Below are 15,849 nucleotides of genomic sequence, written 5' to 3'. Positions count from 1 at the left end.
GTCCGGGCTTGCTGGGAGTTGTAGTTTTGAAACCTCCGGAGGTCCGCAGGTTGAAGACCACTGCGGCCTTCGACATCATCCAGCCCCCTCTCACCCCCCTTTAGTTCTGTACAGTACTCACCTCCGCTCGGCGCTGGTCCGGTGCTGCAGGACTGTCCGGAGAGGAGGTGGTCCGGTGGGATAGTGGTTCCGGGCTGCTATCTTCACCGGGGAGGCCTCTTCTAAGCGCTTCGGGCCCGGCCTCAGAATAGTCACGTTGCGTTGACAACGACGCAGAGGTGCGTTCATTGCCAACGTACTTCTGCGTTGTTGTCAAGGCAACGCCTCTATTCCGGGCCGGAAGCGCGGAGAAGAGAGGCCCCCGGTGAAGATAGCAGCCCGGAACCACTATCCCACCGGACCACCTCCTCACCGGACAGCCCTGCAGGACCGGACCAGCGCCGAGCGGAGGTGAGTACTCAGAACTAAAGGGGGTGAGAGGGGGCTGGATGATGTCGAAGGCCGCAGTGGTCTTCAACCTGCGGACCTCCGGAGGTTTCAAAACTACAACTCCCAGCAAGCCCGGACAGCCGATGGCTGCCCGGGCTTGTTGGGAGTTGTAGTTTTGAAACCTCTGGAGGTCCGCAGGTTGAAGACCACTGAGGGCGAATGATGAGAAGAGGATGATGAAGGGGGGGGGGATGATGACAAGAGGATGATGAAGGGGGGGGTGTGGATGACAACAAGAGGATGATGAAGGGGGGATGTGTGGGATGATGACAAGGGGATGATGAAGGGGGGATGTGTGGGATGATGACAAGGGGATGATGAAGGGGGGATGTGTGGGATGATGACAAGGGGATGATGAAGGGGGGATGTGTGGGATGATAAGGGGATGATGAAGGGGGGATGTGCGGGATGATAAGGGGATGATGAAGGTGGGATGTGTGGGATGATGACAAGGGGATGATGAAGGGGGGATGTGTGGGATGATAAGGGGATGATGAAGGGGGGATGTGTGGGATGATAAGGGGATGATGAAGGGGGGATGTGTGGGATGATGACAAGGGGATGATGATGAGGATGTTAATGACGGGTCTGGATGATGACAGGGGGGGATGATGTATTTCCCACCCTAGGCTTATACTCGAGTCAATAACTTTTCCTGGGATTTTGGGTTGAAATTAGGGGGTCTCGGCTTATACTCGGGTCGGCTTATACTCGAGTATATACGGTACTATTCTAAACCCGACTTGTTTTGTCGGGTTTTTTTGTCGCATCTTTGTCTGCGATATGTCGCAGACATTGTGCGACAAGATGCAAAAAATTTTCCCGACGGACCCCATGTGGATTCTACCAAACCCGAAAAAGGGGCATAACCTGACATTTCTGAGCTTTCCCACGTATTTATAAAGCTTTCCAACCCGAATTTGTTCAATTGTGGTGGATTTTTCCCCGACAACTCAGAGGAGTTGGAAACCAAAACCAACAAAACCCACGTGCGACAAACAGGATGCGACATAATAATAAATACCAGGGGAAAAAAGCAATCTGGTAAGAAAGCAACATAGACTTACAACCCGATTTTCTAAGTAAATGAGGGCCACTGTCCCCCCCAGGAACTGCTCCGCTCAGTTATTTACTGACTGCCTCGGCATTTCCCCCACTCCAACCCCCTGAATGGAGCTGTTTTTGCAGAATGTTGAATTGCTGCAAATACCATATAGATGCAGAAATAGTTGTAGAAATTTCTGCAACGTATCTGCATAACCAAAGAATTTTCCAATAGAAACAAGTGGTGGGTCTTTAGCCTACATCCCCTACATTATGGTAAAATATCTAAAGTGTGTGGTCACCTTAAGAACCATAATCTAGAGCTGTCTAAAATTCTCTCAGGGTTTTTTAATGTCCCTAAGTTAAACTATATCTCCACAGACTCACCTGTATGACCAGCAAGCTGCACCCAGCGTCTTTTGAAAGGGCTGATAACAGGAATGTTCACAATGGTTCTGATTTTCTGCCAAGATTTGTTCTGCAAGCAAACGGGAGACAATAAATGTTTTGTAACAGAACACAAAAGAAAAATACTGTGATATAATACACGCACCTAGAAAAAGAAATGTGATTATCCGTCTTAGGCCCGATTCAGATCAAGATTAGCGCTTCCATGGCACAGATACGATTTTTAAAGCTGAAATCGGCTGCAGTCGTGCAGGGATAGGCACTGACGCCATTCATCTCTATGGCCGCACAGACCCGATCATAGCATATCCAACTTTTGATTTGGAGTCAAAAGAAGAATACACTCAAAAAATTACCCCCCTAGCTGACCACAATCGGGTCTGTGCGGGCCAGAAAAGTAACGAATGCAGCCGATTTCAGCTTCAATAATCATATCTGTGCCGTGGTGGCACTAATCTTGATGTGAACCTAGCCTTAGGCTGTGTTCTCACCTCATTCATTGTGCATGTTCAGCATAAGCGCAGTTGGATACTCTCTCTGATCTGCTCCATGTACAGGCAGGAATACCATAATGCGCGATGCTCTTTGCAATACACTTGGCCACGGCATAAAAAAACTTTGCATGTTGGCCAATAGATAATTTATACTGTACTATTTCAAGATATGTGGTGACATATACATATTTACAGATACATTCCCCCAGCTTACGCACTAAATGTAGCCCTGACACAAATCCAGCAGGGATTTTGCTGTGAATGTGCAGATTCACTGCCGATTTGACCCCCTATTACTTTAAGGGTACGTTCACACGGGTTGATTTATTTGCGGGTTTCCCACTGTGTATTTGAAAGGGGGATGGGCTCTTCTCGACTGTCCGCAGCTTGGGGCTTGCAGCAGATTTTCTGCAGCGTAAATTCCGCAGTGGAAAATCTGCTGCGGACAGCCGAGAAGAGCCCGCACCCTTTCAAATACGCAGCGGGAAATCCCCAAATAAATCCGCCCGTGTGACCGTACCCTTAAAGGGATAGAATCCGCAATGAAAATCCAAAACTTGACATGCTGTGGAAAATTTCTGTAGGTATAATCTGCAGCATTTTGGTGATGACTTTTTACTTTTCCTTCTGTAGAATAGACTGTCATCTATATGACCTAGCAGAGCCTGGTAAACTGGAATATCTGAATAAACAATGCTGAACACCACTGCACAAACATGAAATAATCATTACACATTAGGAGGTGCCCATAACCTGCGCTCTTGGCGATGACTCAAAGCTCCTCTACAAGCTTCTAGTGGTTTACATAATTTTATATAATTCGGGGAAATGTGGGAAATCCGCTGATGCAAGTCATTCCTATCACTTGACCTATAACAAACAAGACATTACACACATGCAAATGTACACATTGTACTTCTGCATTTGTTTATTTGTAGCTAAAGCCTTTGTATTCTTGTAAGTGGAACCTCATTTGTTTTTAAGAATTTTCACATCATCTTCCTTTTTCTAAAATGTTTTTGATGACATATAGTACAACCCAACATGGAATAATCACACTGCTGTTATGTGTCTTGTGTCTATAGTTATAGCACTACAGTATGGCCTCTACTTACTGCTGGTACTAAAAAGCCCCTGATCACAGGCACAGACATTGTAAGTAGAGCGAATCGATTCAAACCTAATATAATTAGTTTTTTACATTTTTTATTTATTTGTCTAAATACAAATTTTCGGGAGTATATTTTGGGCAAACTGATTACTTATGGGAGCAGGAATGTCTATCAGAGACAGGAGACCCAGCTCCTGCACAATGAGCGGTGAGGCATATGCTGTACGTCTCGTCTCCCAGTTGGCATTCGTTGGGCTGAGTGCAGCAGCCAAGACTAGGCAGCCAAGAATGAAGCTGGCTTTCTCCCGTCTCCCTGTAAGACTATATGCACCCTTGGCTGAACATGTAAATCTATGGGGGAATCAAGACATAGGTGTCAGCCAAACAAATGTCTAAAATGTATAACCAACGCAAGTGAGCTACTCAGCCTGATTGACAGGAGGCCCACTACAACTCTGCCATCCAAGGGCCCATTTCGGGGGTCATGTACTAATAGAATTTAATAGGGAAGTTTATACTTTATGAATGAGTCCTAAGAGAGTTCACGAACCTCTTTCACTCTGATGTGTGGAAATTCTATGTAGTATATGTTAAACAGTATGTAATGAACAGTTTACTATATTTTGCAAAATTTTTTGGCCTAAAACATGAGGATTTACAGTTACACCAATAATACAATGGTGAAGGTTTACTACTGCAAATGCATTACAATTCTGACTTACTTTCAGAAAAAAAAAATTACTTGATGCTCCCAAAAAAACCAGAAATGCTCCAAAACCTCCCTCTGTTGAGTGAAAATTGGGAAGTTTGGAACTGTCGGCAAGTTTGCATATGGATATCATATTCTGTAGATATTTTATTCTAAAACTATTTTAGTAACTGAAAAGCTAAGCATATAAAGTCTGTTACTGAAGCTCCTGAATTTGTGAAACAGCCCACATCAGAAAAAAGTGGGATACTCAGGAGCAGTCATATGCACAATATGTTCCACATGGATGGTGCTGCAGAGGGTCTGTCCTGCTACATATGCTCTGTTAGGTCATACAGATGTTATACAGTACATCCACCTTGATAAGCTGGAGACACTAACAAAGGGCGACTATCGCTCTATGTATTACTGTAGGGAAAATAGATAGCCAGCTGCATCACCCAGTAGTGACAACTAGCACCTTAAGGCTATGTTCACACTTCGTATAGGTAGAAAAATGAAAAGGTGTTCCCCTCAATGACGGCGCTAGTCCATGGGTAGATAGATATGCATTTATTGAAACATCAAAGGCAACGCGTTTCAACCCCGGACAGGTGTCTTCATCAGGCATAGTATACAATGCCTGATGAAGACCCCTGTCCGGGGTTGAAACGCGTTGCCTTTGATGTTTCAATAAATGCATGTCTATATACACATGGACTAGCGCGGTCATTGAGGGGAACACCTTTTCATTTTTCTACCTAAGCCTCGTTACCGGCGAGACTGACATCACCCCGGGAAGTTCCTCGTGGCAGCTGTCCGGCTATTCATTCAGTCCAGACGCCACTGTAGGTGTTGTGCTCTTAGCGCAACACCCAAGGGTAAGGACCCATTTTGCTTTTACCTTGTACAATTTACCTAGACGGTCCTCACTAGATGCGCACCTTTTGTTGCTTTTTATCTCTTTTCATATGCTCACACTTTGGGATTTCCATGCGGATTCTGCATTGGAATTCTGCACGGAGATTCAGCAGCAGCAGAGTCCCATTATATTCAATAGGACTCTGCTGCTGAGCTGTGCACATGGCAGAATTTCTGCTCCAGATGTTTCTGGCACGAAAATTCCAATTTCCATGTCCGCAGAACGAATTAACCTGTCCATTCTTTCTGCTGACTCTGCATGGAATGCATATGAGATGGCATGGGTGCATTCCCACACTCTGCATGGGTGCATTCCTGTGCAGACCTAGCATCAGCATGTTATGCCGGCGCCCGCAGTCTGCGGAATGTCTGTACAGAGATTTTCCGTGTGGATATTCTGAGATGTGAACATAGCCTTACAGTCACAGTCTCAGGATTTTTTAATGGACTTGTAACTGATCCTATTTAAAGGGGTATTCCAGGCAAAAACTTTTTTTTATATATCAACTGGCTCCGGAAAGTTAAACAGATTTGTAAATTACTTCTATTAAAAAATCTTAATCCAATACTTCCAATAGTTATTAGCTTCTGAAGTTGAGTTGCTGTTTTCTGTCTAACTGCTTTCTGATGACTCACGTCCCGGGAGCTGTCCAGCTCCTATGGGGAAATTCTCCCATCATGCACAGCTCCCGGGACGTGACATCATCATTGAGCAGTTAGACAGAAAACTTCAGAAGCTAATAACTATTGGAAGGATTAAGATTTTTTAATAGAAGTAATTTACAAATCTGTTTAGCTTTCCGGAGCCAGTTGATATATAAAAAAAAGTTTTTGCCTGGAATACCCCTTTAAGGTGATATAAGGCTTTTTCCGACATTTGGGATTCAGTAAATTTTAGCATTTTTTGCAGAGTGTACAAGCTCACTTTTGGCAGGGATAAACATAAATAATTGTAGAACAAGTGCTAGTAAGATATCTAGAACATCCTGTTCAATCTTAGAAAATAATACTATTCACAATGCTGAAACCATTCTGGTAGCACAAGCCTTTTATCAAATCATCAAGTACAGAAAGTATGTTGCTTCTTCATCATTTTTAATATATTACTGCAATTAGATGCAAATTGTGCTTTCTTTAAAGGAGTAGTCCAGTAGTGAACAAGTGGTGAACAACTTATCCCCTATCCTAAGGATAGGGGATAAGTTGCAGATCGCGGGGGGGTCCGACCGCTGGGGCCCCCTGCGATCTCCTGTACGGAGCCCCTACAGCCCGCGCGAAGGGGGCGTGTCAACCCCCGCACGAAGCGGCGGCCGACACGCCCCCTCAATACAACTCTATGGCAGAGCCGGAGCGCTGCCTTCGGCAATCTCCGACCCTGCCATAGAGATGTATTGAAGGGGCGTGTCAGCCGCCGCTTAGTGCGGGGGTCGACACCCGATATCTGGCCGGAGAGCCTGGCCCCTGTACAGAGAGATCGCAGGGGGCCCCAGCGGTCGGACCCCCCCCCCCCCCCCCCCCGATCTCAAACTTATCTCCTATCCTTAGGATAGGGGATACGTTTTTCACCACTGGACTACCCCTTTAAGAACACTTCTAAGGTGGTTTTTTGTACCCTTTCATGTACTCACATAGTCAAAAATCTAAAATATACATGCTGTATTCTCCTTCAGATTATTTTTTGTTATCTATTGTATTTATTTTCCCATTTAGAGCACACTGCTCTATACAAGGCACAATAGAGGAAAGTTGCGGGTGGCACCACTGGACGCTAACTAAGCAAACAGAAAAAAAATAATGTGGATATAGGGGAGCTAAAGCAAGGGTGAGGGGTGCAAGGAGCTTGGAAAATGCAGCATGAAACAATGTCCAATAAAAAGAGAAAAATACACTTCTGAGCACTCACCTCTAAAAAAAACTTCAATCTTTATTAAGCCATTAAAATGCAGTCAGAATCCTGGCAGATGAAAATGAAAAAAAAACCACCGCGGCATAGCCGGGCGTGCACGCCCGGCTATGCCGCAGCGTTTTTTTTTCATTTTCATCTGCCAGGATTCTGACTGCATTTTAATGGCTTAATAAAGATTGAAGTTTCTTTAGAGGTGAGTGCTCAGAAGTGTATTTTTCTCTTTTTATTGGACACTGCTCTGTACAAGACTGATCTCTAAAACCCCAACCATATACGAAAATGCACGTTCTAAAAAGTACGCCTGCATTCCTTTCATTCATTCGAAGTTAAAGGGGTATTCCAGGCCAAAACTTTTTTTTTATATATATATATATATATCAACTGGCTCCGGAAAGTTAAACAGATTTGTAAATTACTCCTATTAAAAAATCTTAATCCTTCCAATAGTTATTAGCTTCTGAAGTTGTTGTTGTTTTCTGTCTAACTGCTCTCTGATGACTCACGTCCCGGGAGCTGTGCAGTTCCTATGGGGATATTCTCCCATCATGCACAGCTCCCGGGACGTGACATCATCATTGAGCAGTTAGACAGAAAACTTCAGAAGCTAATAACTATTGGAAGGATTAAGATTTTTTAATATACCGGTAAGTAATATACAAATCTGTTTAACTTTCCGGAGCCAGTTGATATATATAAAAAAAAAAGGTTTTGCCTGGAATACCCCTTTAATGGACAACTATTAAATTAGAAATGCATCATAAGCCATCTGTATAGCCTCAGTCACCATGTTATCAGTATTTTGCCAATATTGCATCTGTTTTTCAAAGCGAATGTCTTATCTAGTTCAATTTCCTCCACAGAAGACAGTCCATTAGTATTACAAATGAGCAATACATGTCTATTGCAGATCTATATAATGAATGTATACTAACACACTCTGTCTAAAAACTGTCCTAAAGAGCATAACCTCTAAAAAAAAAAAAAAAAAAAAAAAAGTTATAGTTGTAAAAGACTTAAAGGGGTTATTTAATACTAGAAAAATAGCACAACTCCTGTCCTCTGCTTGTGTGGGGTATTGCAGCTCAGTTCCATTGAAGTGAAAAGAGCTAAGTCGTAATACCACACACAACCTGAGAACAGGGGTGGCATTGCGTTTGGAGGAAAGTTGCGCAGTTTTTTATTTTTTGTTCTGGATAACCCCCTTTAAAGGGGTACTCCGGTGCTTAGACATTTTATCCCCTATCCAAAGGGGATAGGGGATAAAATCGCGGGAGTCCTGCCGCTGGGGACTCCCGTGATCTTGCACACCGCACCCCGTTTAAAATCAGTCCCCGGAGCGTGATCGCTCCGGGTCTGATTACTGTCAATCACAAGGCCGGAACTTTGTGACGTCAAGGCTCTGCCCCATGTGACGTCACCCTCCTCCCCCCTCAATGCAAGCCTATGGGAGGGGGCGTGACAGCCGGCCCCGTGATCGACAGTTATCAGACCGAGCGAACACGCTCCGGGGACTGATTTTAAACGGGGTGCGGCGTGCAAGATCACGGAGGTCCCCAGCGGCGGGACCCCCGTCATCAGGCATCTTATCCCCTATCCTTTGGATAGGGGATAAGATGTCTAAGTGCCAGAGTACCCCTATAAAGTTGTCATCTATGGGGCCTGGTTAAAGAAGGATGTGTTCAAATGTTCTTGTTTTATATCTTTGTTCCCCCAGATATCAACAACTCGCTGTAACTATTTCCACTATTGAAATAACATACGGAATAAGCATGCACATTGGAGGGGAATCAGAACTGCTTTTTTTTGTAGACTTACGATATGTCTATGGCAGCCTTTACACACGACATGGTCAAACGAAGAAAACAAAGACATTAAAAGGTGGCACACTTCTGTAACTCCTATATCATAGCACAAGTCTAAATCTATAACCTTCACATCTCATTTTTGGACACATCAGAGATACATACTGGAAGAATTCCGCAATAAGTACTTTAGACTTGTCCATAGGCCCCCATGCACCCAACCATCTAATCTATGCGGGGGTCTCCTGACTCTCCCCCTGATGACAAATGTCAGGAGAGAGAAGGATCAGGTATGTTTCATTTCAACTGCTGATCTTTTTGTGATGCCACCAGAGGTATCTTACAGCGGCTTTCTCCCCTCTCCGAATACATGCACTCTCAGCCGAGCATACATGTGTATGGGGGGATACGTAGAGATAGCTGTCAGCTGAATAAGCATTCTAAGATTATGTTCACACCTAACTTGACAGTGCATACAGTGATCCCTCAACTTACAATGGCCTCAACATACAATAGTTTCAACATATAATGGTCTTTTCTGGACCATTGTAACTTGAAACCAGACAATATCAACATACATGAAATATATATGAAATCAACATACAATGCTACGGAATCTGCAAAACGTGTCAATGGCTGGAAGAACCGACCAATCAGAATGGATATTTCACTGGTAAAACCCCTGTATTTCTAAAGTGCATGCACTGACTGGTGTCTGGTAGCGCCCCCTACAGTACAGGGAGGTACTACGTTTTCTGTACTCTTTACCTGTATTATTGAAGTACATGCACTGACTGGTGTCTGGTAGCGCCCCCTACAGTACAGGGAGGTATTACATGTTCTGTACTCTTTACCTGTGCCAGGGTAAGCTGCTCCTTTGGGCACCAGGTGAGGGCGGCTCCATTTTCCTTTATTTTAGGACATTGCGTGTTCTGTACAGGACCCTGAAGAAGCTCCTGTCCTCTACATAGACCAGTGTTTCCCAAAGAGGTTGCCTCCAGCTTTTGCAAAACTACAACTCCCAGCATGCCCGGACAGCCTTTGGCTGTCCGGGCATGCTGGGAGTTGTAGTTTTGCAACAGCTGAAGGCACCCTGGTTGGGAAACACTGAAATAGACAGTGATTTACAGCTCCCAGCAGATCTTTATTACTTTTCTATGTAAGGATTTGCTTTATCTATATTAGTTATCTACTTATTTTTCTTTAATCCTCACTTTTTCCTATTTTTTGGATGACATTTTGGTGGCTTCAGAACCAATTCCCAGGTTTCCATAGAGTTATGGTCTCAACATACAATGGTCTCAACATACAATGGTCGTCCTGGAACCAATTAATATTGTGACTTGAGGGACCACTGTACTTTGCTTAAGTTGGAAAACCAGCCAAATAGTATAACAATCTAAGTCACGTTTACACTATGGTCAGTCCAATGAAATCAATGGACTACGTTGGTCCATCTCTACACATATAAATATATATATATATTTTTTTATAGATTCAACTAACCTGCATTTTTGACCACCACATTTTTGACCAACCACAAAAAAACAACACACACCTAAAAAAAACATACAGAACATAGTCACTTTTAGACTGTTTCGGTCCCTGAAATCAATGGATACAATGTGGTTTATGTCCGCATAGCGGCTGCCATATTCTCTGACACAAACATAGTGTCACGACAGATGTAAACAATACCCAAAATGTATGACCAGATATAGGCTCAAAACAAAATTTGGACAAAGCCTAATATTAGACTGATAGAATGTATGTGTAAAAAAAGGCTTTTATCTTATCTATTGAGATAAGACACAAATACTAATCTTTAGCCCAGACATGGCCGTATCTGATGAATTTATTACATTAAGCTACAGTATTGGTACCTTCATTTACCTCTTTTACAACTACATTTAAAAGTAGGGTTTGCATAATACAGCGGTCCCTCAAGTTACAATATTAATTGGTTCTGAGACGACCATTGTATGTTGAAACCATTGTATGTTGAGACCAGAACTCTATGGAAACCTGGTAATTGGTTCTGAAGCCACCAAAATGTCATCCAAAAAAAGAAAACATGAGAATGAAAGAAAAATAAGTAGAAAACTAATATAGCTAAAGCAAATCCTTACATATAAATGTAAGAAAGATCTGCTGGGAGCTGTAAATCACTGTCTATGTCAGTGTTTCCCAAGCAGGGAGCCTCCAGCTGTTGCAAAACTACAACTCCCAGCATGCCCGGACAGCCAAAGGCTGTCCGGGCATGCTGGGAGTTGTAGTTTTGCAACAGCTGGGGGCACCCTGCTTGGGAAACACTGGTCTATGTAGGGGACAGGAGCTTCTTCGGGGTCCTGTATAGTACACGCAATGTCCAATGTCCTAAAAAAGTAACATGGAGTCGCCCTCACCTGGTGTCCAAAGGAACAGCTAACCCTGGTACAGTTAAAGAGTACAGAACATGTAATACCACCCTGTACTGTAGGGGGCGCTACCAGACACCAGTCAGTGCATACACTTCAGTAATACAGATAAAGAGTAGTACAGAACATGTAATACCTCCCTGTACTGTAGGGGGCGCTACCAGACACCAGTCAGTGCATACGCTTCAGTAATACGGGTAAAGAGTACAGAACATGTAATACCTCCCTGTACTGTAGGGGGCGCTCCCAGACACCAGTGAGTGTATGCTCTTCAGTAATACATGGGTTTTACCAGTGAATGTCCATTCTGATTGGTCGGTTCTTCCAGCCATTGACACGTTTCACAGATCTGGACTGTCCGTAGCATTGTATGTTGAGTCTGGTTTCAACTTACAATGGTCCAGAAAAGACCATTGTAAGTTGAGGGATCACTGTATATTATATTGATGCAAAGTATTTATATTCTGAGTGTAGATTGTTTTTATTAGGTGCAGGTCCCAGAGATGGGATATGCATCTGTCAAACATTAATTTGATTTGAGATAGGAATACACCTATAAGGCACATAAAATTCACTCACTACAGCTGAAATGCGCCGTATACAGCCATATGTGCTTTTTCAATGGACAGCTCAGGGCAGCTGCAGCCATGAATGTGAGTTTATAGCATAGATAGAAGATCAGTATAAAAGAATGCATATAATGTTTTCATCCAATTTGCACAATAATATTTTTTATATTATAAACTAAAAGACAGATAAACAAGAGACTTTAGTTCCAATGTACTAGTTAGACTGAGTTCATTTGCCAACACATTTCATGTGTATGTTGACAACTTGTAAAATGGAATGCCAATGTATACATGTATAGGCACAGGCTCCATTGACTTCAACTGAGATGGTAGGAACAATGGGGAAGATAACATGTTTGGGCTGAGACCCTAAAGTGCAGAAAAACACGCTTTAGGACCCCGTTCACTCGTATACTCTCGGAAAATGGTCCATACATAGTCGTGGAACATGTTAGCAAATTGAGATGTAAACATGGCCTTAAAGGGGTTATCCGGGAAAAAACTTTTTTATATATATATATATCAACTGGCTCCAGAAAGTTAAACAGATTTGTAAATTACTTCTATTAAAAAATCTTAATCCTTTCAGTACTTATGAGCTTCTGAAGTTAAGGTTGTTCTTTTCTGTCTAAGTGCTCTCTGATGACACGTGTCTCGGGAAACGCCCAGTTTAGAAGCAAATCCCCATAGCAAACCTCTTCTAAACTGGGCGATTCCCGAGACAGGTGTCATCAGAGAACACTTAGACAGAAAAGAACAACCTTAACTTCAGAAGCTCATAAGTACTGGAAGGGTTAAGATTTTTAATAGAAGTAATTTACAAATCTGTTTAACTTTCTGGAGCCAGTTGATATATAAAAAAAAAAGTTTTTTCCTGGATAACCCCTTTAAAAACATTGTCTGCTTTGAACAATAGCTTTCTGTTAGAAGGGCCCCCTCTCAATAAACAGATTACAGGATGTCCCTCTGTTTGAACCTTGGATCAAGTGATTTTCTGATTGGTGGAAGAATCCAGCAGGACGTATTTATATTTCCCTGCAGTGCCCCCGCAGGGTAAAGGAAGCATTACACAGTTCTCACGGAAATCAATTGGCTAACGCACAAACGTAATGGATTCTGCACAGCAAGATAAGCTCTCTGTAGCCCCTCTGCTGCTCTGGCTAGTTCCCAAATGGAGAACCTAAAATTGGGTTTTCCAAACCAGACAGTGTCTTTAATTCTAAAAAAAAGGTCAAGCATAAAACAGAGCACGACTTACCTTACTGTCCAGACTTTGTATAACATTAATATTCACTACACCAGCATCTACAGATTCAACTTCCTCATCGGTCTCCATTATTTAAACTTTTGACAACTGAAGACAATGTACACGAACCACATTGCTCTCTTCACACCATTTCCCGTTGGTTTTCAGAAGATGATGAGATCCTTCAATATATAACTTTTCCCCAGAGTCACCAACTTAAATGACTTAGTGACAACTTAATATGTTTTCCTCCCATTAATCAGCTTTCTAATTATATGTCTCCAATGCCAGCTCTAAAATAGTAATGGAAATGACTTAAATGAGTGCACTTCCCCAAAGAATAGGAAACTGGAGCATCATAAAAATCTGTGCCAGGTAACATGGAATGGGATGAAATGATTCCGCCACAGAAAGGGAATCTTAGGCCAAATATATAGGGAACTATTGTGATACACATTAAAATGACTGGTGACTCTCAGGATAAGCAAATGTGTTGTAAACTTTCATTATCTGATGAGCTTTGCTTTCTTCCTGTAGCCCCATCTCTTTATTGTTGCCCTTCTACCACTGATAATAGTGAACTATGGGGCGGTCCAGACTACAATGCAGACTACTGTGCAATAGGGATCAACCGATTATCGGCCGATATTCAAGATTTTGGACATTATGGGTATTGGCAATTACCATGCCGATAATGCCCCGTTCCCCCGGCTAGAGACGACCGCCGCCGCCCCATTGCCTCCCCGTCCCCAGTTTTATAATTACCTGTTCCCGGGGTCCGTGCTACTTCTGGCTCCTGCAGCATCCTGCTCTGTTGCTGTGCGCTGCGCAATGACGAGTGACGTCCTCAATGCGACGTCACCGTCAGTGTGCACAGTGACAGCGCAGGACGCCGCTGGAGCCAGAAGTAGCGCGGACCCCGGGAACAGGTTATTATAAAACCGGGGATGGGGGAGGCAATGGGGCAGCGGCGGTGGCGGTCTCTGGGCAAGGGGGGCGACGGCGGTCTCTGGGCAGGGGGGTGCAACAACCAGGTATGACACACCATTTATAAATCTTGTATGCATTGATTTTGATGTGGTTCTCATGCAGGTTTTACCCTGTGAATTGTACAGTAAAACTAGTATGGTACTGTGTTAGCCAGAAAAAAAAGAGAATCTATGGCAAACATCTTCAGCACCAATGACCAATTGCTTAAAGGGGTACTTTGCCCCTAGACATCTTATCCCCCATCCAAATGATAGGGGATAAGATGCCTGATCATGGGGATCCCGCAGCTGGGAGCCCCGCGATATCTGTGCAGCACCCGATGTTCGTTTAGAACGTTGGGTGCGGTGGGTAAGGGGTTGTGATGTCACGGCCACGCCCCTCATGATATCACACCACACCCCTCAATGCAAGTGTATAGGAGGGGGCGTGGCAGCTGCCACGCCCCCTCCTATAGACTTGCATTGAGGGGGTGTGGTGTGATATCACGAGGGGCATGGCTGTGATGTCACAACCCCTGGCCCACTGCACCCTGCATTTGGAACAAAACGTTCCAAACACTGGAACAACGCTGTACCCCTTTAAAGGGAACCAATCATCAGATTTGACCCTATATAATGCTTGGCAAAGCGTTATATAGGGTAAAATTGTTGTCCTCACCATCCCCGGGGGACGCTCCTGCCCCCAGGGATGGTGAAGATATGAAGTTATAAACTAGTCACCGCCGCCGCCGTAAGTAGTCACCTGGGCGGGGAGCTCTTCTCCCCTACTCCCGTTCTTCAGCCGGGAGCGACGCCCCCTCCGCTTGATTGACGGGCCGCGTCATTGTTCCACTCACTGAACAGACGGAGCAGAGCGATGACGCTGCCCATCAATCAAGCGGAGGGGGCGTCGCTCCCGGCCGAAGAACGGGAGTAGGTGAGAAGAGCTCCCCGCCCAGGTGACTACTTACGGCGGCGGCGGTGACTAGTTTATAACTTCATATCTTCACCATCCCTGGGGGCAGGAGCGTCCCCCGGAAATGGTGAAAATAAAGATTTTACCCTATATAACGCTTTGCCAAGCGTTATATAGGGTAAAATCTGATGATTGGTTCCCATTAAAGGAGTAATTCAAGAGTATAGAGCAAATCTTGCAAGAAGGCTTCAGTGACATTATACATGAAGTCTCGGTATAACACTAATTCTATAACCTAAACATGTATATCACACTTTTGCTTCCCATGTGCCCTTTCTCATAGGGGTCTTGTATAAATACAAGTGCAAATAAGAACAAGACTGTTGTCTACAGCAACTAGATAATACTAACCTGTACAAAGACAAACACTATAACGCCCCCATTATTGCTCTTTCTTACCACAACCTAATAAGCAATAGTGTTATCTTCTAGTCAGGAGTAGTAACATGACTGCAGGCTCTTTATAAAATAATTTCAGATAACATCAGCTCATCAAATTAAAAACTTAAAGGACAAGCTATAATTTGCAGTACCACTCCTTTTGTTTTTGGCAATCTAAAATGTTGGCACCCTCTTAAATAAGGTGTGTTTGTCCATACTGCTACTGGGTGAGGCCTTCATGAGCAACTTTAAGGAATGCTGTTTTGATGCAAGATCAGACAGGTGACAGCATAACAGCCCTTATCGCAACTTTATCGCAAAGACACTGGGCCAAAAAACTGAGACTGCAAGAAACCACGGTCTGTTCTTTTCTCTAATTGCTCAGAACGAGATCCACAAGCAAATTCAAAAAATTTTGGAGAACAGAGT

At 43.7% G+C, this 15,849-nt stretch overlaps 1 protein-coding gene across 1 annotated transcript in view; it reads right to left on the bottom strand.

Annotated features, from left to right (window-relative positions):
- ITPKA (inositol-trisphosphate 3-kinase A) overlaps positions 1-15,849 on the bottom strand; it is a 104,714-nt gene that overhangs the window by 32,439 nt on the left and 56,426 nt on the right. Inside the window, exon 2 of the mRNA XM_056546787.1 lies at positions 1,921-2,011. Coding sequence (XP_056402762.1) covers positions 1,921-2,011 — 91 coding nt within the window. The remainder of the gene's footprint in view (positions 1-1,920; positions 2,012-15,849) is intronic.

Source organism: Hyla sarda, chromosome 11 (genome assembly GCF_029499605.1).
Source record: "Hyla sarda isolate aHylSar1 chromosome 11, aHylSar1.hap1, whole genome shotgun sequence".
Lineage (NCBI taxonomy): Eukaryota > Metazoa > Chordata > Amphibia > Anura > Hylidae > Hyla > Hyla sarda.
The sequence above is the reverse complement of the archived record's forward strand: the minus strand, read 5'-3'. Positions and strand labels throughout refer to the sequence as shown.